This window comes from Ovis aries, chromosome 12 (genome assembly GCF_016772045.2).
Source record: "Ovis aries strain OAR_USU_Benz2616 breed Rambouillet chromosome 12, ARS-UI_Ramb_v3.0, whole genome shotgun sequence".
Taxonomy (NCBI): domain Eukaryota; kingdom Metazoa; phylum Chordata; class Mammalia; order Artiodactyla; family Bovidae; genus Ovis; species Ovis aries.
This window is the reverse complement of record NC_056065.1, coordinates 46,245,548-46,269,740: the sequence shown is the minus strand read 5'-3', so window position 1 is coordinate 46,269,740 and position 24,193 is coordinate 46,245,548. Positions and strand designations below refer to the sequence as shown.

Genomic DNA, 24,193 nt, shown 5'->3' with positions numbered 1-24,193 from the left:
AGGGTTGCTGGGCAGACTTCTTCCTGCCCCATATTTCTGCGGAGTGTCTCTTCCACTCTTGGCCACTTTCTCTTGTTCTCCCAAGCTAGCCATTATACATCCCAGGCCTAACTATGGGGTACAAGGCCAGCTGTCCATCATACCCTGCCCTCCCCTTCCTGGTGACACCCCCGAGCATCATACTTTTTAAAGAGCTAGACCAATGACCAGGATTCCCAGGCTTCTTTTCTGAAATGTGGGCCCCCCTGCATGTCAGGGCCCCAGCAGGCCCAGGAGGTGGTATCTGGGTGCTGATGCTTCCATTCCAGCCTTGGTGGGTGGCGGAGATGCCTTCCTCACCCAGCCACTAAGCGCCAGGATCATGGTTAAAACCACCATCCAAAGCTTCATCTCCCTGACTAGGACATGAGGCTGCAGTAGGATTCCAGGTAGGGCCAGCCTGGGCACCTTGGGTACCTATGGAGCCACAGCCCCTTCAGACTGGAGCCATGGTAGCATGTTTACCATCAGTTGCACCTCCAGCTTTGGGGTCAGTGTCTTCCCTTGGCAATGTGGAGCAAGGCTGAAGCTAAGAACAGAAGAAAAACGGACTCTGGGCTTCTCCAGACACCCCTTTGCAGCAGAGCCTGGGCTGGGTGCCCTATCCCAACCAATGCCAAGACTGAGGCCCTGGTGAGGGGGGCCAGGGCCCATGGCAGCCCAACCCAGCTCTCAGGGCACCAACAAAGCTGAGAACTGAGCAGACCACCCTTGTGGAGCCCCAGCACAGCCTGAGCCAGGGGCAGATGGACCGCAAAGTTCCTCCTCTCCCCGGCCTCCCTGGGCATCTCCCTCCGTCCCCTCCTCCCGCTTTCCCTGCTGTCCTGGCCTCACCCCAGCCCCTTCCCTCCCCTAACTTCGCTGTCGCTTCTCTCCTCTCCTTCCCTAGAAGTGAGAGTCCTGAGACACAGGAAGAGTGAGTAGCTGCGTGCGCGGCTCTTGGCTGAGGCGCGGGGGTGGGGCACAGGGCAGGCTCAGGAAAAGTCAGGCTGGAGGGGCTGGGGGCTCGAGGAAAGGACAGGACGAAGGGCTGGCAGGTGAGGGGTGCCGGACGCCACCGGCCGGACCACCGCTACTCCCACTTGCGCGTGCCGGCCGATGGTGTAGCCTAAAGAAATGAGCCTGCAGCCGGCGCCCCTCAGAACTTTTGTCTTTTTTCCCCCTCCCACTACTGTGCTTGGGGATCCCCAGCCCCTGGGACCTAGAAGCTGTTGGTCCCCCTTTTTTCCCCCTCACCGAGTCCTGACCCCTCCTCCCGCTCGAAAAACAACCCTCTTCAAACCCCGGTCGCCACCGCCAGCCTCATCGGAAAATGCAAACTCCCCACCACGCATTTGCATGTCATCCGCTTGGCCCTTCTACCTAAGTGCCCCCAATCCCATATCCTTAGCTAGGGCTCGGCTCTCCTGGGGCCGCCAGAAGTGAGCTGCGCTTTGCCATAACTGTGCTCCGGGCTTGCAACCAGTGTGTCTGCGCGGGTGTCTGTCTGTGGGCGTGTGTGGGGAGGGTGGGAGGGGACCGGCCAGGCTGTGGGATCCAGGGTCCAGTGTCTAGAGCCAGGGAAGCCCCAGGTGACTCAGTCCAAGGGTCACTGGGCTTTGCTGATGCAGAGAGGGTCAGATGGGAGACTCCACCCTGGTAGGGCTGCGCCAGGGAACCTGGGACAAAGGTCAGGTGGCTGGCCCCAGGTAGTGTTTTGGAGCTGGGCAGTCAGTACGCTGGGCGGAGACATTCACTAGAGTTGCCAGGGCCGGCCCAGGAGCCATCATGAACTCCCAGGGGCCTCCAGGTGGGGGCCCCACACCCCGTGAGTAGGGCCGGGAGGATGGTGGGGCCGCACAGGCTGCCAGCTGAGGAGGACCCGCCTCTGGGGTCCCCCAGAGCCGCCGGGGTGGAGGGGTAGGACCTGGAGAGCTGCCCTCTGAGCCCAGGGGAAGGCCAGGGCCCGCCCTGACTTGGGGAGGCGGCAGCAGAGGACAGGTGGGGGGCGGTGGGGGTGCAGGCCCCACACCGGGCCAGCGTCTCCTCTCCTGCCTCCGCGCAGGCACCAAGTCTTTCAACATGATGTCCCCGACGGGCGACAATTCGGAGCTGCTGGCTGAGATCAAGGCGGGCAAGAGTCTGAAGCCCACGCCGCAGAGTAAGGGGCTCACCACGGTGTTCTCTGGCAGTGGGCAGCCGGCCTCCCAGGTAGGAAACGCGACACGCGGCCCCGCCCCGGTTCCCCTCGCTCCTGTTTGCCCAGCACTCAGCACCGCCGCTTCTCCCCGCAGCCGGAATCGCCGCTGCCGCCGGCGTCGCCGGCACCGTCACGGGCCCGGAGCCCTACCCCGCCGGCCGTGGGGTCCCAGCCATTGCTCAATGGCAGCGTGGCGCCGGCGCCTCCCGCCACCCCAGCGCCGGGCGTGCAGCTGGACGTGGAGGCGCTCATCCCCACGTACGACGAGCAGGGCCGGCCCATCCCCGAGTGGAAGCGCCAGGTGATGGTGCGCAAGCTGCAGCTGAAGATGCAGGAGGAGGAGGAGCAGAGGCGGAAGGTGGGTGGGGAAGGGCTTCCCAGAGGGCCCTGGGGTCTGCACCTGGGGCTGTCTCCCCTCCCCCACACCATCCCCCAACATGCTGGGGCCCTTTCAGCCTCAGACGGCTCCCACGACCTTTGGGAAAAAGCAAGGTTGGACCACCACCCACCCCTCTCCTGGGAGTGTTCCCAGTCTCCACCGCCAGCACTACCCCCACCAGCTCCCAACTGCCTGTCCCTTGACGAGAAGGCAATGTTTATCGAGCTCTAAAGTGCCCTCAAATCGCTTGTGATCTTGTTAACATGACTATTGTGGTTCAGGTGCTCTGGGTGGGGCTGGGCTTCTTCACTTCTGACAAGCACTCAGGTGAGGCTGACTCATCCTAGGGATGGCAGGAACAGCCAAGAGACTTTTGGTCTTAGTCAGATTGCCCTGGGCTCCTTTCCTGAACTGCCTCATCCAGCCTCAGGCTTCTCATCTGTCACCATCACTGGCTGGCAGGATAGTTTGCCCTTCATCTGCTGAACAAACATCCCCTGGGCGCCGTCTTGTTTATCGCACACTGTTGTATCCACTGGGGATTCACCGTGAATATGTCAGGGCCTGCTCTCAAGGTGGGAGTGGGGGTGGGGGTGGGGTGTCAACCAGTAACCAAACAGAGCACCTTAGTAGCGTGATAAATGCCCCCAGGGAGACAAAACAGGTCAAATGAGGAGGTGCTCTGATGGGGAGGGCAGAGGACTGGGGCAGCCTGAGACCCACCATCCTATTAATATTTGGGTTTGGGGTGGGCTTAGGAGAAAGTGATGTCTAAGGTAGATGTGGAAGATTAGGAAGAAGGGGACAGAGAAAAGAGTGGAGCAAAGAGCAAGCAGGAAGGACAAGGGAGGTCTCGGAATCAGAGCGGGTGTGGTGGCTCCGAGGGGTGGAGCTGGAGATGTCAGTCCTGGTCAGGTCACCAAGGCCTGCCTTTGAAGAAAATGGACTTTCTCCTAGAGCAGTAGGGGGCCTGGGAGGGGGATTGAGTGGTCAAGTGGCATCATCATTTTTTTTTAACTTCTATTCAATAAGTATCTATTGAGTGCCAAGCAAAAGCCAAGTAGTGGAGCACACATGTACATGTCACAGTATCTACCTTTAAAGCACTCACCTTCTGGCTAGGGAAGCAGGTATATAGAATTCAGGGAAATAAACTTAATAATAGAAACCAGCCAAAACACAGATTTATGTATAGATGCTTCTTTCAAAGTTGCGGCATAGTCATATCTGTATGTGGGAAACATGTTCCTAAGTGGGACTGTACTGGCCAGGATGGATTGGGACGCCTGTGAAGTGATGGCAGCCCTTCCCCCCACCCCGCTGGAAAAGTGTAGAATGAGGAACAGATGAGACTCTAAGAAAGTGCCTAGCGAGCCTAGCTCTATCAATTGTGTTATTCTAGGAGTCAGAGTGGGTGGGAATAGAGTGGAAGCCACAGGTTCTTTAGCAGCCTCTCATTCAGTAGTAAAATCGATGGCATAGACAGGGAGGGCTTGGCTGCAGGGGACTTTGATTGGGGGGGGGGTGTCATCTGTCTGGAGTGAGGAGTGGCCTCGCTGGGATCTGGCCTCAAGTCGCAGACCTTGGATGGGGAGGGAGAGGACTGCCGTCTGTCGCAGCTTCAACGCCTTTTGCATGTTCCTTCGGTGGTGTAATGAGCGACCAAACCAGGTGTGGAGACCCCATCCGCCGGCCCTGCCTCTGCAACAGCGCCCAACGCCCGGCTGTGTGTCTCTGCCAGCGACCAAAGCGGACACTGCCCAGCGCCTGGAGTGGCAGCCTGGGCCGAAGCTTCGTCCCAGCGTAATCGCCCGCCGGCCAGGCGCGGCCCGCCCCTGCAAACGCAGCCCCGCGAAGCCATTACACCACCCAGGACATGCAAATAGCGCCCCCCGGCGACCGTCGCGGGAGCCCGGCCAGAGGGAGACGCGCCCCCCTCCCCTCTCTTGTCTTCCCCGCCTTAGCTGATGGCCGCCAGCTCGTGCTGCTACCCCCGCGAGGGCTGGAGGTACTCCCGAGAGCACAACGCCATCCTCGGGCCCTTCGGGGAACTCATGACCGAGGCCGACATCCTTCGCATCGAGCAGCAAATTGAGAACCTGCAAGTGCTGCACAAGGCGCAGAAGCTGGAGGCGCGCCTGGAGCAGCTGGAGCTGGAGCTGGAGCAGCTGTTGCCCATCTCGGCCGCCCTGTCGGCACCGCGCTTCACCGTCGACCCGCGCCGCATGCACGGCCGCGCCGCCAGCCTGCCCGCCTGGTGCAGCAAGATCTCCGTGCTGCTCAAGAGCATGGCCTCGCTCCTGGCCGCGCTGGGCGGACGGCCAGCACACCCGGCTGAGCTCCTGGCTGCCGACACGGGCCAGCCGCTGCCGCCGCTGACTGACGCCCCCTGGCGGCCAGGCCCGCTCTGCCTGGGCCGCTCGCATTCGCTCAGCTGGTGCCGCGAGGCCGTGGCGCGCGAGATCCTCGAGTGCGGTGTCTCAGTGCGGCACCTCCGCGCCACGTATGAGCGACGCGCCCAGGGCTCGGAGCCCCCGCGCGGCCCGCGCCAGAAGCTGTCGCTGCCTGCCAGCGCGCCGGACCGTGAGCCCATCCTAGAGGAGGACTACGCGGCGGCCAGCTCCAGCGAGCCGAGCGCCGCCGTCGCCGCCACCACCAACGGCCTGCCGGCCGCGGGCGAGTCCGTGGGCGTCCTGGATGCGCCCGAGGCGCCGGGCCGCCAGGCGGCGCTGCCAGGGCCAGAGCAGCTGGCGCGCGGGCCGACGTCCTCCACCGAGCTGCGCGGCGTCCAGGACTACATTGACATGCGCAAGGAGCGCATCGTCTACCTCTTCCTGGAGCACTGGCGCAAGTGGACCTTCCGCGGCCCCGGGCACCACGCCCAGATGCGCCTGCGCAGACTCCTGCCCTGCGTGGTGGCTGCGGGGGCCGCCGCCGACCCCAGCCCCGAGGCCACTGCTGTCTCCCGGCCGCCGGCGGGCGATGGCCCGGACGAGCGGCTGCTGCGCCTGCTGAAGCAGCGGCAGGTGGTGGGCAAGCTGCTGGGCCACTGGCGGAGCCTGCTACGGCAAGTGCCGGCGCGGCAGCCCCGTGGCCGGGCCCTGGCGCACGGCTTGTACTGGCCCGAGCACTTCCTGCCGCCCCTTGACAGCGGCGCGCCCCGGCGCTACGACAGCCTCACGTTGGACCTCTTCATGCTCGGCTACTTCCAGCTGCTCGAAATGGGCCTGAGCCGCGAGGAGCGCAAGTTCCGCCACCTGCTGTGCTACGAGATGTTCGATCGGCTGGGCAGCCACCCGTGGGAGCTCATCCGTCTCTTCCACCGCGTGGTGATCGAGGAAGTGGAGGCCGGCCGGCGCAGCTGGAGCGACGGATTCGAGGACCTCAGACGACAGTTCTTCGAAGACAGCCTGGAGGCTGAACCGGCCAGGGGAGAAGAGGCGGAGAAGGAGCAAAAGGAAGGGACAGATAAGGATGAGAGGGAACCGATGGAAGAGGCCAGTACAGCTCAGGCAGGGAACTGGCCAGAGAGGCAGCCCGAGGCGCCGGCCCCTGCGCGGCTGCCCCCGCCTTCACCCCCGCCCGCGCCTCCCCCAACGTCAGTCCCTCCTAGTTCCGAAGACCCCCTGGAGCTGGTGTCTGAGATGGGCGAGTTCAGCAATGAGGACATCTGCCGGTACATCGACCGGAGCTTCTCCTTCTGGAAGGAGAAGGAGGCAGAGCTCTTTGATATCTGAGCCAGAGGATCCGGAATTAACCCTCAAGTGTCTTTACCTGGGCGTGGATGCCTGTCTGATCCCCTCCAGAAGCGGCAGGAAGAAACCAGGACAGGACGAATGGCCTTGGAAAAGCCAGAGTGTCCAGGACCAGGCTGTTTCAGCCTTTAGTGGCCGATTGTGGGGTGTTGGTAGGGATCGGCAGGGCAGAGCACAGGGTCAACCAGGTGTCCCCCTCTTGCTCTGCAGCAATGCCTGGCTCCATGTGGAGCCAGGTGGAAACAGCAGCCCCTGTGAGTGGGGAACTGTGGGTCCCCCTTGGGGCCCTGTGGCTCTCATTTTTCACTGGAGTTCAGAGCGACCTCTTTGGCTGAGGTCAGGGGAGCCACATGTGCAGTGTTTATTTGACGTGTCCAGACTCTTTCTCCTCTGTAACATGCAAGTAATAAAACTCTTTGCTGTAAGCTGTCTGTGTTGGATCCTTCCCACACGGTGTCATTGCAGCCGCACAATTGAGCTGGTGTCGCCCCCTCTTTCAGAATAGGATAGGCATGGCCCAGAAGTTCCTTCTCAGTGGCACCAGGAACCAGTGTGAGCCTCTCTGAGCTGGCAGGAACTATGGGGGCCCAAGTATGAGTCTTCCCAGAGATTCTGGGTCATGGGCCTGGAGCCATCTATCCACCCAACCCTGTGGGGAATCTCCTGTGAGGCTTTTCTACTTATGCACTCAGCTCTTGACTCTCTGGCGCCCCCTCTAGGACAGAGGGGCCTGAGTCTTCATCCATTTGCCCTACAGAAGGGTCTCTTCCTACAACTTGTCCCTGACTCAAAGAGGTCCCCTGGGTAGGGGTACTGGCCCCCATCTCCCAGCCCATGCTGTGCTGTGTTGCAGGAGGAGCAGGAGGAGGCCTGGTTGGCCAGCATGCCTGCCTGGAGGCGGGACATCCTGCGGAAGAAGCTAGAAGATGAGAGGTGAGCTCGGAAAGACGTGGGGCTCAGCAAGGTGTCTTGATTGTGTCCCTGAGGTGGTGGTACCAACCAACGCTATCTCTTTTTTCTTCCAGGGAGCAGAAGCGGTGAGTGTGGGGCTGGGCCCAACCTGTGTCCCTTCCCCCTAGCCAGTCCCAGTCCTTTGGCCTCTTCATCTAGGCCTATCGTGAGCATTTCCCCTTGTCACTCAGCCCTGTTTGCACAGCATCTTTGCTCCCAATAATGCCACCAGACATTAGTAACTTATCCACTGCCCCCCAAAGTCTAGCTCTTATGCTGTAATAATCTGTACCCCCAATTACCCAGCCCTCTCCCATTAACCTAGCCTCTCTGCCCTGCAGTTAACCCAGCCTCGGTATCAATAACCTAGAGCATCTGTCCCTCAATTTTTTAACAAAATGTATGCCCCTCAATTCTTTAGTTTCTACCCCTAGTCATCTAGCCAAGTGCTGTCTGATAGAGGTATCATTTGAGCCACAAATTTTCTAGCAGCCACAGTGAAAAAAATAAAGATATGAGTGAACTTAATAGTATATTTTATATAACCCAGTGATAGTAATGATAAAAATTGAGATGTCTTACACTCTTTTTTAAAACTAAGTCTGCAAGATGCAATGAACATTTTGAGCTACAGTGCATCTCAGTCCCAACATTTCAAATGCTCAACAGCCACACATACTTACTCTTAACGGGAACAAAGATGCAGATGAAGCTTAGCCTCATCACCAGCGCAGGTCTAGCCATGTTCTAATAACCTCTTCCCAGTTACGCAGCACCTATCTCCCCAAAATGTGGTCCTTCTGCTGCCCAGCAGCCCTACCCCAGTCCCAGGAACTCAGGTCCTAGCCCCAGTAATTTCATGCCTTCCCCCGAACCACCCCTCCTCATCCTCTGCTGCACTGTGTCTCAGCGCTTGTTTCCAGTAACACCCGGTCAGCAATAACCCAGCCACTGTCTCACTCACCCAACTCCTATGTGTTCAACACCCCCCCCACAGTGACCCCAGTCTGCCCCTAGTCAAGCCCCTCTGTCCCCAGCAATCCCACCCACATGCCTCCTAACCAAATCCCTGTCCCCAATCCCCTTCTGCCCCTACAACCTATGAAACGAGTGCCTCTGTCCTCAGCAACTCCTGCCCTTAGTAACCCACTCCTTGCCACCGCTGACCCCGCGTGGGGCCTGGCCCACCCTCTCACCCTTGCCCGGGGTTCTGCCCCCACCCCATGCCTAGGAAAGAGGAGGAGAGACAGAAGCAAGAGGAGATGCAGCGGGAGAAAGAGCAGTCGGAGAAGCTGCGGACGCTGGGCTACGACGAGAGCAAGCTGGCGCCCTGGCAGCGACAGATCATTTTGAAGAAGGGGGACATCGCTAAGTACTAGACGCAGCCTCTCGAGCTCGGGGGTGCCCCCAAACCCGCCCCGGCCTGCCGGGCCCGGGGCGGAAAGGCTGGGAGCCGCGCCACCCTCCCTTCCCGCGCTGAAACCCTTCCTTGACCCCGACCCCGCCTCCGCATCCCTAGTCCTGGGCGACGCTGGAGCGCGGCCGGCGCCGCCCAGAAAAAGTGCCCAAGCTGTTGACGCAAAAATGATGCTGCTTATTTGCATGCCTACTTACATATATTTGCATGTTCGTTGAATGTCAAAGTGTGCAGAGCTCTTCCCAAGCTCCGTGGGTGATGACTTTGTTTTCCTGCGGGGCGCGCGTCCGGCTGCCGCCCCCTCCCCCGCACCCCGGAACCCACGTCGCTGGCGCATCCTGGGCGGAGGCAGGCCCCGAGCTCGGGGAAGGGGTTTTCCTCCCTTCCTGACCCAGATCGGCGCCCGGCCCAGCCCTGGCCGCATTTCCCATCCCCGCCGAGGGTTTCCTCTCAGTCATGTTTACCAGAAACGGTGAAAACTGCAAACTGCCCGTCGTAGGAACAGGAACGGAGTTGCCGCTCCGGGCGCCCCACCACCCTCAAGCCTGCGCGCCGTCCCCAGCCAGGCCCCGTACCTCCCCGGACCCTTTCACTGCCCTGGTGGAGTGAGCGGAGGACGAGGGACCCTAAAGCTGTGTCTCCCAACTACTGCCTCCCCGATCCCCGCCATCTCGCACCATTAAAGCTCTCTCAGCCGCCTGGGGCCCACGCTCACTCTTACTCGCCGACACCGCGACTTCCTCTCCTCGGGGTAACTGGGCCACGGCTGAGCGGGAGGGGCAGGCTTGAGATGAGGGTTACACTGGCCTTCGCCATGAGTGGCAAGACTTCTGGCCCTTCGGAAACCAAGTCTGGGCCACTTAACACCCCCAGCCGCGCGGAAACACCAAGCTGTAGCTTTTCTTCATAGATTTAATACTGAGGCCTCAACCAAATACAAGCCGAGAAACAGCTGAGCAGCCTCGACGCCCGCCTGATCCTCGTTGGCGCTGCCTCGCCTTAACTGGACCCCTGGGGGCGCTCAAGGGTGAGGCTGGCTGGCGCTGCTACGCAGAGCCGTGCCAGGGGCTTAATAAGTGACATTAAATGTCTACACGCTTAAGTAACCGTACTTAGGGCTTCTGCAAGGGCCACCAAGAGCCCCGAAGTGGCGGGTGGACCCTGGCGTCACGGGCCGCGCTGTAGGCGGCTCCGCAGGTCCTCTGCGCAGCCGTCCAGCCCCATGCGCTCCAGGGCAGCGTAGACGGCGCCCAAGCCCGCGTGCTGCTGCTGGCGCCAGCGCTTGAGCATCTCGTACTGCTGGTCGCGGAAGCGGCCGACCTCCACCTCCACCGCCTCGATCTCCGCCTCGCGCAGCCCGAGTGTGCGCACGAACTCCTTCCAACGCCGCGCGGGCACGGCGTCCATCACGTCGTAGAGCTGCGGACCAGGCTGGAGCGTGGCGGCCGCCAAGCCTGAAGGGGGCGCTGGCGACGGCGGGGGCGGCGGGCCTGCGAGCAGGCCAGAGAAAGTCAATGGAGGGTGCTGGTAGAGGCAAGGGACAGGGGCCAAATAGGGCAGGAAGGTCCTATTAGGGGATATGGGCAAGTGTCTACAGGAAACCACAGCTTATCACCTCAGATTCAGGAGAAGGGGCCAATCTCTCAGGCCACTGAAATCCCTTACCAGGAGCTCTGCTGGGCAGCTGGTCCCAGGACCATGTGGCCTCCAGGCAGGGTGCCTCCTGGGTCTGGGGAGAGCCAGAGGTCCAGCTGTGGCCTACCAACTGGACAGGGCACACCTTCTCACTGCTGCTGGGTGGCACCAGAAGGGCAGGGCCGCTGTCCAGGGGTGAGAGATGGGTAGTCTGGAAGCCAAGAGAGACCACCCCCAGCTCAGCCTTGCTTGCTTAGCAAGGCTCTTGCCCGTGTCAGGGTCTCTGAGCAGGAGTGAGCACCCCTGACTCAGTCAGTAGACAATCTCGCATTCCACCACTTCTGGGCAGCTGTACCCTCTCACTGTGACCCAGGAGAGGAGCCCTGTCCTCTGCCTGGAATGCCCTGCCCCTGCTGCTCTCTCCTTATTCCCCCAACCCTGGCAGAGGCCTCCTGTTCATCCTACTGAACTGAGCACTACTGTTTACCTGTCTGGACCCTGTAGGCTCAAAGCTACTCAGAGATGCCCTCATTCACTGATAACTTGGCATATGTGTTTGTTAGGTCTCTTCAGTGCCTGGAATCCGACTTATAATAAGGCCTAACCTCTCAGCTCCAGGAGACTTGCTCACGCTCCTCCCAGAACACTAACTAGCTACTGAGAATCTCACCTGTAGGGGGGTCAGGACCTCCACAGCAGTGTCATCTGCTGAAAGACACAGAGAGTCTAATGAGCAATCAGGCAAGGCACTTGAACCTGGGTGTTAGCCCAGCTCCTTCTTGGGTTCCTCTGTACCTCACTCCCATCACTGTCTGCCTCAGTTTACCTACCATAGCCAGGCCCAATGGGCTGTGGGCTACCCATCCTGACCCCAGGCCTCTCAGAATGTGTGTGTGTTCATACGTGCACTTACGGGGACCTATGGCCTTGCAAGGATGGCAGCGGCGGTATGTGTAGGTCAGGGTGGCACCAAGCAGGAGTGGGACCACCAGGCCTGCCACGAGAATCTGCACCCAGAACACTGAAAGAGCAGCTGGTGGGTGGCGGGTGGTAGCTATCCCCCGACCTCCCCGTGGCCCATCCCAGCTGTCCCACTGGCATTTCCAGTTCACCACATACTCTGCCTCCAGCCACAGACAGCCACGCAGGGCTCAGGACAGCTCCCAAGGGTGCTCCTGCAAGGGGAGGGGGAAATGCATAGAGGGTGAGGTACACACCAGGAAGGACTGCTCAGGACCACCCAACATCTTCTCCACCCTGGAGGCCTCCTGAGAGTCTCACTCTACCCAAGAATGTTCCCAAAGTACTGCTGAAATGTCACCAGTGTTCATACAATAGCAACAAACACCGCTTACTGAGCATCTTCCAGACTAGACAGAGGGGCACTAAAATGTCAACTCTGGGATTTGCCTGTTTTGTTCCCTGTTGTTTCCCTAGTACCTGGAACAGTGTCTGGAAATAGTAGATACTCAAGAAACTTGCTGAGCAAATGAGTGACTAATCACCCCTTAACCATAGCCCTGGGGGAGCCTACAAACACCCCCCCCCATTCAGATGGGGAGCCGACAGATTGAAGAGGTGAAGTAACTTGCTCAAGATGCCTCAAGGAACCAGGGGGAGATCTTGACCCTCAGCCCAAGTTTTGAAACTACATTAACGTGACTCTCTAAGTGACACATCCTATCCTTAACATAGGGCGGGAAGGATTACTAGAGGAAAGTATGACATAAAATAGAGACATGCCCCCTTACTTATCTGACGTAAGGTGAATTCAGATTTCTCTTTACCATTCAAAGTTTGTCTGAAGGGGGGCCCATTTACCATAGAACTGAGTTCCCTCTTCCCTGCCCCTTGACCCCCACTCTGTTCCCAGCCTCCCTTCCCCCAGCCCCGGGCAGCCAGGAAGTTACGTGGGACAGGACACGCAGCTCTTGCCATATTCATAGAAGCCAGGCAGGCAGGTCCCACAGTGGGTGTCTCTGCTAGAACCTATGGTCCAGGAGATGCTGTGGGTCAGGATGGGAGAGGAGGAGGCGGGGATGGGGTAGGGTGTGGGAGCCCAGAATGAGGGTACTCACAAGGTGTCTGTGTGTGCCGGTGCAGGGCCCCGCAGTCTGTGCATGGGCGGCAGCGAAAGGGGGAACCATGCCGGCACTGGCTGACCATGCAGTCCCTGAACCAGCCTGGCCTGCAGCCACAGTGGGTGTCTGCCACTGCTGAGCAGTTCCTCAGGGCCATCTGGGGGGCTGGTGGGAACGGGGGGTTGGGGAGACCAGGGAGAGCAGAGGCTGTCAGAACCAGAGACCCCCACAGAGAAGTGGGACAGGTCCCCTGGAGAATGGAGATGCAGAGACCAGAGACAGGACTGCCCCCAAAGTGAGAGAAGTGTGGGGATCATCACAAACCAGAGGCTGGGGCACAGGGACAGGAAGGTCACAGGATGGGAGGGCACAAAGACATCCTGAGGCAGGACCAGGGTGGAGGCACCAGCATGGCATTGCATGCGGTGGCATGGGGTGGGGTGGGGTGCGGTGGGGTGACATGGGGTGGGCACAGGGGCCTCCTACCCAAAGGCTGGGCTTGAGCCAACCGCTTCCTTCAGAGAGACCCTGGCCAGATGTGTCCTCAAGCACCCCCCCACCCCCAGCACTAGGCAGCCCCTCACCCAGCTCATCGCAGGCCTGGCAGCGGGCACAGCGGGTCTCGTAGTGGTTTTCCCGGGCCAGAAAGGTGCCCTGTGGACAGGGGAGGCAGGTGGCCGCGCCACAAGGCTTTGTGCAGGGGGCCTTCAGGTAGTGCCCTGTGGAACCCAGTGTGGGTCAGTCAAGGGGGCTTCCACCTTCCCCTCCCCCCATCTCTGGCTCCACTTTCAGCCTCCCCTCCCCTCATCCCTAGCCTGCCTACCTCCACTCCCCAGCCCCACCTAACCCTCACCTGTCTGTGGTCAGCCCTCACTTCCTCCCATGTCCCTCCCACCCCTTCAGCCCCTCACCTGCTGGACAGCCCTTGCAGCAGCCCAGACGACTCCGATTTGGGAAGCTGTGGCCGCAGTCACACCGAGGGCTGGGGGTGCTGGCCCGGGCACCCAGCAGCAGCAGGAAGAGGAGAGCCTGGGAACAGGGGCTGCTGGCTCCCGGCCTGGCTGCCCAGGCGGGGGGCCTCTCTCTGCCCAGTCTCTCCCACCCCAGCGCTTGCCCTCAGAGCAGCCCATTTCTCAGGTTCTTGAGTAGAGGAGGTGCCCATAGGTGGGGAGTGAGACTGACTTCCTTCCCCTGGGTACAGATGGGGCTTGGGAGGAGCTGGTTACAGGCTTCCTGCCAGCCCCGCATGTTGCCCTCCACCGGGCAGGAACCAGGCAGCCCCACCCCAACCCGTGCTTGCGGTAAGGTGGGGGACCCTGATTTTTCTCTGCCGGTGTCCCCAGACCCCTCTGGCCCCTGACATGGTGCTTCCTCTCAGGGGAAGGGCCCCGCCCCCGCTGAACCTCTAACTCGGTGGGAAGAGGGACCCAGTCCCCAGGGAAGCCCGATCGAAGACACGCATTCCCCTACCCTCCCATCCACTGTTCCCTTCCTCTGCCGCCCCGCTCTCCCCTCCCCCCGCGTCCCCTTCCTCCGGCGCAGGGACCCAGGCAGGCCCCGGCAAGGCTCAAGGCTCGAGGTCATGCCCCTGCGACCCTACTCACCGCCGCCGCCACCGCCGCACAGGTCCCGGGCCGCGGCCGCGGCTCCATGGCCCTGGGCGCCACGCTGGGCCCTCGACCTGACCGGGCTTCCCCCGCTCCGCCCGCCGCGGGTGGGGCCCAGCCCGGCGCCCTCAGGCCCGCCCCGCCTGAGAGCCCGCCTCGGGGGTGGGGGCCAGGGCGGGGCTGCTGGGAAGGGAGCCCCCAGCCCTCACCTGAGCTCACCTGAGGCAGCTGGTGGGCAAGGTGCACATAACGAGGGGCCGCATCCAGGTCCCATGCCTGGGTTCTATCTCAACCTATAGACTACCTCTTCCTAGAGAGGCAATCTCTCCTCTCCGGGTCTCAGAGGCACCCTCAGCCATGAGGGCTTGGGCCAGAAGAACCAAGGTGGGAGGCCCACCCTCCCCACACAGGGCATGACCCTGCCCTGGAAGGCAGTCCAAGGGGCCCCTCTCAGTAGCCTGAGCCCATGGCCCACCCTGGCGCCAGCTCAGAGGGGTGGCTTGGGGTAGGGCCCTCCAGGGCCCCATGTGGGGAGGGCACCTAGTGGGGGGCCCTAGTGGTAGACTTCATGTGTGGCAGGGGACAGGGCTGACCTTGGGAGTACTGGTCAGGCGATTTCTGCCCCAAGAAGTCCCTTGTGCTCCCAGTCTCGCCCAGGGGTGGCCCACCACAGATGGAGGAGACAGGAGCCCAGGGGAGCACTGAGTGTGCCTGAGTCCAGAAAGGGGGCATTCCAAAAGCAAAGGACTCTTTCCAGTGAAGTATATACAAGTCTTTATAAAAGAATCAAAAGCTCAATAAATATGCAACTTTACACAGAGCCCATCCCAAGGACTGGGAAGAGGGGGAGGGGGCTAAAGGCAGGGGAACTGTTGTCCCATTTGGCGCCAGATGGTGGAGGAGGGAAGGGCTGCCTGGGACCCCAGCCCTGGAGTCCAGCCCAGAGGACTGGAGGTCCTGAATTCAGAGAGCACTGGGTAAAGGACTCTGCCTAGGCTGGGGGTTGGGGGATAGGGAAACAGGCAGGTTAGTGACAGTGGTGACTGTCAGAGGGTCCTGTAGCCTGGGCTTCTGCTGAGCCCTCCTCCACTTCCATCTGGTCTGGCAAAGTGCAAATCGGGCCCCCGGGGATGGTGGCGGTGTCCGGCTGGGCACTCTGGCCCATGTGCACATTAAGGCAGCAGCTGGAGCAGGGCCCGGCACACCCCAGGAGGCATGCTGTCTGCTGTCCCTTGGTCAGTGGCACCCTTGGGGGCCTCCCTCTGCTCAGACCTCCCTGCAGTGGAGAGGAGGGAAGAGACAGTTCTTCCTTGGCTGACGGTATTCGGAAGGGCTCTGGCCACCCTCTCAGGCTTCTTCACCGCTGCCCACCGTGCACATCCTCGCCAGATGCTGGGGCAGGTCCCAGGCTCCCTCTCCCATCCCTGTGCCCAAGTGCCATCTATTCCCAGCCATGACAGTGCCCCCAGCACACTGGGCCACCTGTCCTCCACCCCAGGCCAGGCCACTCACGAGGCAGTGAGGGTGGAGTTAAGCAGCAGGGTAGTCCTGATTCGGTAGAGCTGGGCCAGCGTCAGCTTCCTGTGCTGGGCCGAGATCCCCGGGGGAGGCTCAGGCTGGACCCTGGTCGAGGCCCCCGAGGACAGCTCTCTGCTCCTCCTGGTGGGTCCTTCGGGCTCCCCACTTGGGCAGTGGGCTCTACCCTCTAGCTCTGCCAGCTGGGGGCCAGGGCCAGGTGCCCCCTGGCAATACCAGCTGGGCCCAGCTTCCTGATAGGAGCCCTGAGTCCTCGTGCCAGGGACAGTAGCAGCCAAGCAGACTTCTGACAGGCTGCGGCTCGGGGCTGGGGGCGCTCTGCGGGTGGTGGCCCCTGACAGCAGCTGGAGGAGGCTGGCCTCCGATTTGGACTTGAGCAGGTGGGGCAGGCAGGGCAGCAGCTGGACAGGAGTGCGGCGGCGGAGGCGGGGCGAGGGTGGGGGTGACAGGGCTGGTGGTAACTCTGGGGGCCGGGGTGCTGACTCCACCGTGGGAGCTGGGGCCATAAAGTCTTGCAGGGATGTGGGGGAAAGGGTGCCGTAGGCGGAGTCCATGGAGCAGGAGCGGCCATCCACAGGGCCCAGGGGCAGTAGCTCGCTGGTAGGAGTGACAGATGAGGTGGTGGTACTGAGAGAGGTCTCGTCTGACTGGGAGCTGAAGGGGTCGCCCCTGAATTCAGGAGAGGACAGCAACTCCCCAGGCTCTACCACCACCATGGCCAGGGTTTCCGTAGAGCCGTCCGAGGCACTGTGGGGGCCAAGAGGGGAGTCAGTCCAGCTAAAGGAAGCCTAGATGGCTGGACACAGAAGTTGAGAGCCTCTGCCCTCCTGAGTCTGAGGCTCAGACTACAAGCAGGCAGCACGTGAGCCCGAAACACAGGTATCAGGAATGGTGTCTGTCATGACCACGGTATCTGCTATCAGATATAGTCTAAGAATCTTCAGCTCAGCTCTGGGCAGCTACCATTAATAGATCAGAGGGGACTCAAGTTGAAATCCATTTGCCATCCCCGCTGGTGGGAGGCAGAGCCCCCCTCCCCATGCCCACTGGGTTCATATCATAAAGCCATGCACAGGGAAAGGGGTCCCGCTGTGTCAGTCGTCTTGGGGTCAGGAATCCTGGGGCAGAGCACCTGCTCTGCTCCAGCTTGCTGGGCGCTCCTGGGCAAACGTACCAGTGCTGGGAGTCAAGGCTGTGGCTGCTTTTGCGCAGAATGGTAGGGGAGCTGGCAGCCGAAGTGCTACTCTCCCCACCTTCCTCCTCCTCCTCCTCCTCCTGCTCATCCTCCTCCTCTTCCAGGCTCTGCAGGTGCTGCTGGTTGCCTGGGTGCTCCTGCACACGCAGCTGCTGCAGCTGGTTCTGGAGATGGGGGTGCACAGGGGCCCCACAGCTGGTGAGCAGCAGCCCCCACCAGGCTGCCCTGCCAGGCTGCCCACCACTCTGCTCTCACCTGAGCATTGTAGATGGCATCCACCCAGCCACGGCACAAAGCCTGGCCACTGGCCTGGAATGTGTAGGCCCCCACAGCACTGTGGAACTCGTTCAGGTAGATGAGGAGGAAGGAGCCTGGTTAGGAAGGGCTCGCATCAGTGCTAGCTAGGACCAAGACCCCAGCCCACTGTAGGTCCCGCCCATCACAGCGCCCCCCCACCCCCATCATAGGTCCCACCCAGGAGCTGGGAGCCGGCCAACTCACCTGGGTCCCGAAGCTCCCGGCACACAATCTTGTCCACCACCAGCGGTGGCCTGATGACCTTGGTCCTCTCGGCCTTCTTCACTGGCTTGGTCACCAAGAGCAGGTCAGTGAAGAGAAAGCAGTACACGTCCATCTGGCGATGGCAGGGGGTGGGGGGTAATGCAGGAAGAGCAGGAGGCCAGAGGTCAGGGCCAAGGCAGGCACCCTCCGCCTGTTTGCTTCAACACCCTCCCTTGGGAGCACTGGTGTCAAGTACCTGTCTCCTTCCACCCCCACTGAACTGAGAGTAACATTCAAACGAAGAACAAGATGACTTTCTCTCATCCAGCTACTTACTTGTAACTTATGCCAGTTAAAAGTTTACGTTAAAGAGGGAAAGGAAGGTGGTTTTAAAATCATGATTGGCAGGACTTCCCTGATTAAGAATCCACCTTACACTGCAGAGGACACTGGTACAATCCCTGGTTGGGGAAGATCCCATATGCCACAGAGCAACTAAGCTTGTTCAACTAGGGCTCGTGCTCTGCAACTAAGAGAAGCCCATGCACCAAAACTAGAGAGGAGTCCTGCAACTAGAGGAAGCTCTCATGCAGCAACGCAGACCCAGCGCAGCCAAGTATAAATAAATTACAAAAAAAAATCATGATTTGCAGACTCTGGGTTACACAGTGCTTGAAAAATTCATAGCTTCGTAGCAAGACTCTAGGCTATTCCCAGCCTGCTCACAGAATGGGCCCCTCCCTCCCAATAGGAACACACTGTGGCACCAACAGGTGGGCTAGAATGGCACCTGATGGCCAGGATCCGGCTGCTGCATTTGTAAAAAGTAAACTGCAGGCAGAAAGTCATCCCTCAACACAATATTGTAAAGCGATTATCCTTCAATTACAAACAATTTTAAAACAAGAAGAAAAAACAGTCATTCCTCACATAAAGGCACTAGTTCTTAAATTGCCACCCAAGGGACGGGGCAGCTAAGAATCACTGACTAGGGCCCGGGAGGTCCCAAGGAAGGGGTGGTTCAAACCCCACAGGGTAAGGGGGAGGCAAGGGCCCGGAGAGTGGAGAGGTTCCTGGAGTCACCTTGCTGTCCTTCCCCTCTTTCATCCTCAGGCTCCCTTCCAGCAGCAGCTGACGTGTCTCCTCAGGGGAGGCACCAGGGATGGGAGCTGTCAGGTCCAGATGCAGAAATTCCTTCAGGAGCTGGGGGATGGGGTTGGGGGCGGGGCCAAGAGAGGTCAAGGTCTGACCCCTCATCTCAGCTGGGAGACCTCAGATGAGTTTCCCAGTATAGCCCCCATCTGCCAGTGTGGCCCTTCCCCGCTCCCGGCAGGGCCAAGGACCCCCACACAGACGGAGGCACCTACCTTGTCCACCTCGTCGTTGCTGCCCTCCACGACCTCGTAGGCGTCGATGCGACTCACCACGGCCGCCAGCCGCTGCCGCTCCTGGCACTGCCGCATGCACGCGTTCACGTGATGGATGAAGCGCTCCACCGAGCCAATCTAGGGAGGGGGGGCCAGGGCAGTTCAAGGACCGGGTCAGGAGGTGCCACCAGCCAGAGGGAGGGACCCTGCCCGCGACCCAGTTACCATAGTGACAACGGCCTCCTTGGCGCGCGGTTCGTCGGTCTTTCTTAGCACCGACTTGAGCAGCAGAGGGTACTTGGTGAGTCGCTGATGGGGCTTGGCCAGCATGTCGCTCAGCTTCAGCCGCTGGCACTGCTGGTGCTTCTCGGCCCACTGTGGCGGGGAGGCGGAGCGGGACTCAGGGCGAGCCCCGCCCCGGGCCCCCAGGCTGCGCCTACCGCCAGGCCCTCAGGCACCTGCCGCCCAGGGAAGCTGATTGCGCAGTGCCCTGGCCCCCCGGCGAGCCCTACCCGCCCTCACCGTGATGTACGCTCGGAAGAGGTCATTGTCGCGCAGCAGGCCGCGCATGTACTCCATGCAGCCCTCCTCCTCCATGCAGTATCGGATGTAGGGCTTGAAGAGGGAGCCGAACTGGCGCGGGGCGGAACAGGCACAGAACCGGTTACCGCGCGCCCCCACCGCGGGAGGGGGCCCCGCGCTCGCTCCTCACTTATTGCCTCTCCCCGACCACCAGGGGGCAAACTTATTATCCCCGTTTTCCACACGAGGAAACGGAGCCTCAGCGAAAGCGATCGACCTTGGCCAGGTGGTAGCAAGGGCACACGGTCAGGTGGAGTTTCACACCACGGCGACCGACTCTGAATTCTACGCCTCTTGACCACCAGGGGTCATTTGGGCCACCGGTTGGGAGGGTGCTGGGGTGTTGGGCAGACGGGATTGGCGCCCCAGCCCTGCCTGTGTGTCCCTGCATGTGTCCGACCTGACCCGTACCATCTTAAAGCCTTTGAGGAAATCCCCGGGCTGCAGCAGCGCTCGCGTGCGCCGCGCCTTCTCCAGCACCGGCGCCATCACGCTGCCCCACAGCCCGCGGTGCAGCCGCGCGATCTCCGGGATGTTGCTGAACAGGCGGTCCGCCTCCACCTGGGGGGCGGGGTTGGTGGTGGAGGTGCGCTCGGCCCCGCCCCTATTCCAGACGCCGCCCCTACCCATCCCTCTCCTGCCCTCACTGTCAGCCCCGACCCCAGCCTTCTTCAGCACCATCCCATGTCCACCGCTAAGGGCCGGGCCCCGCCCCTGCCCATCCTCTTCCCGGCTTCTCACTCTACCCGTTAGCCCTGCCCGGAGCTTTCTTCAGCATCATCCCAAGTCCACAATCAGGTGCCAGGCCCTGTCCCTCACCCACTCCACCAGTCAGCCCCACCCCTCACCCACTCCACAAGTCAGCCCCGCCCCTGTCCCGCCCCTCCCTGGCTTTAGCCCCTCCGCACTCCCCGTTACTTCCTGAGACCGCCCCCACCCCGGCCCCCGCGCGGCACCTCACACAGCAGTCCCGACTCTTGCAGGTTCAGGAGGCAGCACAGGAAAAGCTGTGGGGGCAAGGAGCACTGCGTCTGGAGCCGGGGGCGGGGGGGTGGTGGTGTTCCCTGTCCCGATGCCCCACCCAGACTCTAAGGCTCCCTTCACCCCTTCCCCATCCTGGGAGGCCCTGAGGCAGGCAGCCTGGGACAGAAAGGGTTCACCCTTTGAGAAAAGACCCAGTTCATGGCCCAGCTGGGGGTCCCCCTACCCAGGCCCCACCTGGAGAGCCGCTCTGGCACACTGCCCTGGCTGCCACATCTGGAACTCTCTCCTCCAGCTCTGCCCTGGCTCTCTGGTTTCTGCCCAGAGGGTGTCTTCCTTGAGCCCACAAGCCCAGGACAGATGCTCCCCCAGTCAAAGTCCCTACACGGCCCCCCACCCCCAGTGCCTACCCATCCTGTGTGGGCTGCTGGACACCTGGCATACAGCAGGTGCTTGGAAACAGCTGTTGAGTGGATGAGTGAAAGGATGAGGTCTGTGTTACTCAGCTCAAGCCAGCAAACTTGCCCCAAGCCCCCTCCCGATTCCCTGGGGCCCCAGGGAATCACCTCCATGCTGGGGTGTGGCCTGCCCCCACTTTCCTCCCCCTTTGTTGCTTGGCACCTGCTCCTTCTGCAAAGGTCCAAACTCTGCTCAGGGACACCCAGAGGAGGCCAAGGTGGGGGCAGAGGTGGGCAGGGAGGCAGGGTGGCTCTGGGTCCCACACTCACGTTGGTGATCACCCGCAGCTTCTTAATGTATGAGGCCTCCGTGTGCAGGAGCTCCCAGACCGCCTCCTGCTGGTGGCACTGCCGCCGGGTCAGCTTCTGTGGGGAGGGCAGGGTGTCTCCAGGAGCCCCAGGGTGGCCAGATCAGGGGAGCAGGTGGAGTGGTCCTGCACGCAACCTTTTTTTTCCCATCTGAGACACAGAGGCCCCCCAAGTTCTGGGCCAGCCAAGTAGTGCACCACACTTTCACCTTGCCTGAGTTCCTCCAAAGCTGGTTAATGATGACAGCAGCTTGGCAGGGGTGCCCATGGAACATCCTGCCACCCTAGGAAGGGCCCCGTGGAGTGGGGAAGGGCCCCATGGAGTGGGGCAGGGCCGATAATGCCCCCCTTTCCCTGAGAACGGGGGAGGTGTGGGCAGGCGGGCGGCACCCACCTCGTGCCCATCAATTAGCTCCCGCCAGCTGTCCTCCAGCCGAAGTCCGGCGTCATCCTCATCCTCCTCTTCGTCACCTTCTTCCTCCCAGGAGTCATGGTCAAAGCGCAGCCTCCGGGGCAGCCTGGGCAGCCCAAAGAGGCCGTAGGCATGCAGCTTGCCCTCCAGCTGCTCCATCTTGTCTATCTCCTGAGAGGAGACCCGTGGTCAGGGTCAGGGGTCAGGGGTCAGCCAGCCGCCCTGCCCCAAGGCACCCAGGCCCACATACCCGGCCATAGGCGCTGGTGCTGGGGCCTGAGCTGAAGAAGCCACTGAAGCGACTGGCCGCCCGGTTCTTCCAGCTGTCGCTGCCACTGCTGCTGCTGCTGCTGCCGCTGCTGCTGCTGCTGGGCAGAGAGCAGCTGGAGGGTGTGGGGGGCTCCTGCCCAGGGATGCTTGCCTCCCCTAGGAACTCTGACATGTTCTTGCGTCGGCGACCAGGGGCCTGGCCAGGGAGCAACAGTCAAGAGGCAGGTCCACTCTGACCTCCATGGCCCCACCCCATCACGCATTTCCAGGACTTCAAACCTGCCTGGGATGCAGGAGGGTCTCTGCATTCCCCCACCCTATGAGGCCACCTTTCCTGAGACCTACGCATGCCCTGGGGGCTGGAAGGTCCAGAGAGGCGCCCCTGGGCCACGCCTCCCCCCACCACCAACCCCAACCAGCAGCATAAAGCACATGGGAGAACACAGAGTCACACACACTCGGGTGCACTTAGAAGCCCACATCCAAGTGGATCCCTGACGAACGCTCACGAACACAGCCAGTGACACACAGCTTCGCTCCCCACACAATGTCTGCTTGGACACACATGCTCGGACTCTGTGCATGAACACTCAGAATCCCCAGGCCCATCCCCCTGCACTGGGTTAGATCCACCCCATATGCCCCAAGACAGCCCCATTTCACAGAAGGGGGAGGAAAGCTCCCAACAGGAGCAGCAAGGGGCCCAGGTGACCTCCCCTCTGGCCCCTCCCCACCCCCAGCCCTGACACAGCCCCTCCTCACCAGGATATCCAGGCTCTCCCGGCGGCTCTGGGGGTCCACACGCTCTTGGGCCGGGGGCCCAGCTCCGGCTTGCCGCAGGATCGGCAGACTCAGGGACTTGGAGTCCTTCACCCCCTGCTCCACTTTCCCCTCATCCCCTGGTTTGGCTGGCAAGGCATGGTGGGACAAGTAGAGGTCCTCAAAACCCAGGCCCGTGGAGGACGAGGCCCCAGTCCTCTCTCTCACCGGAGGATCCAAACCAAGGCCTGGCTGCCCTCCCCCAAAGCCCCACCCTGCCAGCACCCAGCACTGCCGCCCAGCAGAGACACCTGTATGGTAATGAGCCTGCTCAAGGCCATGGCCAACGGGAACCTGAGCTGGGAAACAACACCCTCCCCAGAGGACCCAGTCGCGCCCCAGCTCCCCTACTCACCTTTTACCCGCAGGTAGTGTCCCCCAAACCTGTAGGCCTCAAAGCTGAGGGACAGGGGCGTGTTGGACTGGTCCAGATAGATGTCCACTTTGCCCAGTGCAATGCCCTTCCTTTCAAATACTGGCAGCAGCACCTCCCTGCCCCAGGACAGGAGGTGTGTGTGTTGGGGGCCATCACACAAACCCCCACCCAGTCCCCTAAAGAAAAAGGGAGACCCCAGGGGGATCACACCCAGGTTCATACATGCACACACAAATAGGAGGTTCACACGTGTATACACAAGCCAACACACCCTCTCTCTCACACGTTTGTGTTGACACACCAGGGCAGACCCTGTCACATGCCAGTCCATGCCCTAGGGGTGGGTCATGTCCATTCAAGCACGGCTCCCAGGCCCTCACTGCACACGAGTGGGGTGCCCATGGGGGAGGACACACTCATTTACAGGCCACCACACAGACACACAGTCATACCTGCTGAGGCTACAACTGCCTCCCAGCTCCCTTCTCCCCTCAGCCCCATCAAGCCCTACCCCAGAGACTTCTTCTTCATGGCTGGTACAATCTCCGTCTCAATGTCCACGTTCAGGTCAAATTTCAGGGTGAAGCACTCCTTGCTTGGGTCCTGAGCGGACATGCATCTCAGCGTCTGCACCCCTAGCGCCCTCCTCTCCCCACCCCAGAGTCCTGGTGAGCACAGGGATTGCCCTGTCCTTTTCTATCCCAGGGAGGCCCCCGGCAGCCCTCCTGCTGGAGGCAGGAGCTCCTGGAGCATCCCCCACCTGGGCTAAGGTGGGCAGGGCTGGGTGGTGACAGAAAGACACACTCACTCCACCCTCCATCCCTGGTCCTGGAATTCAGAGCAGAGAGGCCCAGCCTCGGGAATGGAAAGGGCCCAGGAGGGGCAGAGGCTCGGGGGGGCCCTGCTCTGCCAGCCTGGGGGCTCCTTACATCTGTATGTCTTCTCCTGGCTTTCTTCTTGGAGAGTTTCAGACCTGTGGTCTTTCGGTCCCTGCAAGGAAGCCAGTCAGGGCAGAGGTTGGAGGCGTGGGTGGGCTCTCATCAGGGTGGGATGTGGGTAGGCCCCAGCTGGTGACCCACCCCTTGCTGACTGTAGGTGGCCAGGTAACTCAGGTTGGCTCAGGCAAGCAGGGGTGGAGGTGGGGAGGGGCTTACAAGAGCTGTGCGCTCCCTAGTGGCCAATCCAGGAGTTATACCCAGGGTCCCTAGACACATGGAGTCTGTTCCCAGAAGCCCTAGAGGCTCACCCTCCAGGAATCTGGGTGGCAGCAGGGCTAGGAGGGGTCTCTGGTCCCTAGATCTGTGACCTGACACCCAGCCTTGGGAGCTCCCAGGTGTCTGCTCCA

At 61.2% G+C, this 24,193-nt stretch overlaps 3 protein-coding genes across 19 annotated transcripts in view; 1 reads left to right on the top strand and 2 right to left on the bottom strand.

Annotated features, from left to right (window-relative positions):
- ESPN (espin) overlaps positions 1-9,423 on the top strand; it is a 33,769-nt gene extending 24,346 nt beyond the window's left edge. For 3 of the 7 annotated variants that reach the window (XM_042257329.1, XM_042257327.1, XM_042257332.2), the window contains 4 exons: positions 929-955; positions 2,084-2,229; positions 2,313-2,576; positions 4,562-6,777. In XM_042257329.1, the coding sequence (XP_042113263.1) occupies positions 929-955; positions 2,084-2,229; positions 2,313-2,576; positions 4,562-6,334 (2,210 nt within the window). In that variant the 3' untranslated portion in view covers positions 6,335-6,777. Of the gene's footprint in view, positions 1-928; positions 956-1,769; positions 1,939-2,083; positions 2,230-2,312; positions 2,577-4,561; positions 6,778-7,205; positions 7,286-7,377; positions 7,390-8,534 lie in introns of those variants that run through there. The other 4 variants (XM_042257330.1, XM_042257331.1, XM_042257335.2 and 1 more) reach the window with 4 other exon arrangements.
- A 195-nt stretch (positions 9,424-9,618) lies between these two features.
- Positions 9,619-15,618, bottom strand: TNFRSF25 (TNF receptor superfamily member 25). 6 transcript variants are annotated; one of them, XM_042257338.2, is made up of 10 exons: positions 14,041-15,618; positions 13,348-13,465; positions 13,021-13,155; positions 12,434-12,601; positions 12,266-12,344; positions 11,475-11,530; positions 11,269-11,388; positions 11,026-11,063; positions 10,386-10,566; positions 9,619-10,210 (listed from the first exon to the last, which is right to left on the bottom strand). In XM_042257338.2, the coding sequence occupies exons 1-10, from the start codon at positions 14,086-14,088 to the stop codon at positions 9,888-9,890; spliced, it is 1,266 nt and encodes a 421-aa protein (XP_042113272.1). In that variant the 5' UTR covers positions 14,089-15,618; the 3' UTR covers positions 9,619-9,887. The 6 variants fall into 6 exon arrangements, with proteins under 6 accessions (XP_042113272.1, XP_042113273.1, XP_042113274.1 ...); XM_042257339.2 differs by having other exon boundaries at positions 11,026-11,060; XM_042257340.2 differs by having other exon boundaries at positions 11,269-11,376.
- The window catches only part of PLEKHG5 (pleckstrin homology and RhoGEF domain containing G5), a 51,243-nt gene continuing 41,850 nt past the window's right edge, over positions 14,801-24,193 (bottom strand). For 4 of the 6 annotated variants that reach the window (XM_042257336.2, XM_027975700.2, XM_027975701.3 and 1 more), the window contains 18 exons: positions 23,778-23,838; positions 23,360-23,451; positions 22,828-22,964; positions 22,416-22,561; positions 21,634-21,849; positions 21,366-21,554; positions 20,934-21,029; positions 20,181-20,231; positions 19,636-19,785; positions 19,165-19,275; positions 18,868-19,017; positions 18,643-18,780; positions 18,359-18,478; positions 17,276-17,408; positions 17,030-17,145; positions 16,754-16,938; positions 15,556-16,326; positions 14,801-15,319 (listed from right to left, as the gene is read on the bottom strand). In XM_042257336.2, the coding sequence (XP_042113270.1) occupies positions 15,310-15,319; positions 15,556-16,326; positions 16,754-16,938; positions 17,030-17,145; positions 17,276-17,408; positions 18,359-18,478; positions 18,643-18,780; positions 18,868-19,017; positions 19,165-19,275; positions 19,636-19,785; positions 20,181-20,231; positions 20,934-21,029; positions 21,366-21,554; positions 21,634-21,849; positions 22,416-22,561; positions 22,828-22,964; positions 23,360-23,451; positions 23,778-23,838 (2,872 nt within the window). In that variant the 3' untranslated portion in view covers positions 14,801-15,309. Of the gene's footprint in view, positions 16,327-16,753; positions 16,939-17,029; positions 17,146-17,275; positions 17,409-18,358; positions 18,479-18,642; positions 18,781-18,867; positions 19,018-19,164; positions 19,276-19,635; positions 19,786-20,180; positions 20,232-20,933; positions 21,030-21,365; positions 21,555-21,633; positions 21,850-22,415; positions 22,562-22,827; positions 22,965-23,359; positions 23,452-23,777; positions 23,839-24,193 lie in introns of all 6 variants that reach the window. The other 2 variants (XM_042257337.2, XM_027975699.3) reach the window with 1 other exon arrangement.

Coding starts and splice junctions, on each gene's coding strand:
- TNFRSF25 (XM_042257338.2), bottom strand. CDS start 14,088: ATGGAGCCGCGGCCGCGGCCCGGGACCTGTGCGGCGGTGGCGGCGGCG. Junction 12,345..12,433: donor CCGGCACACACAGACACCTT/GTGAGTACCCTC, acceptor CCTGGACCATAG/GTTCTAGCAGAGACACCCAC. Junction 10,567..11,025: donor AGGTCCTGACCCCCCTACAG/GTGAGATTCTCA, acceptor CTTGGCTTCCAG/ACTACCCATCTCTCACCCCT.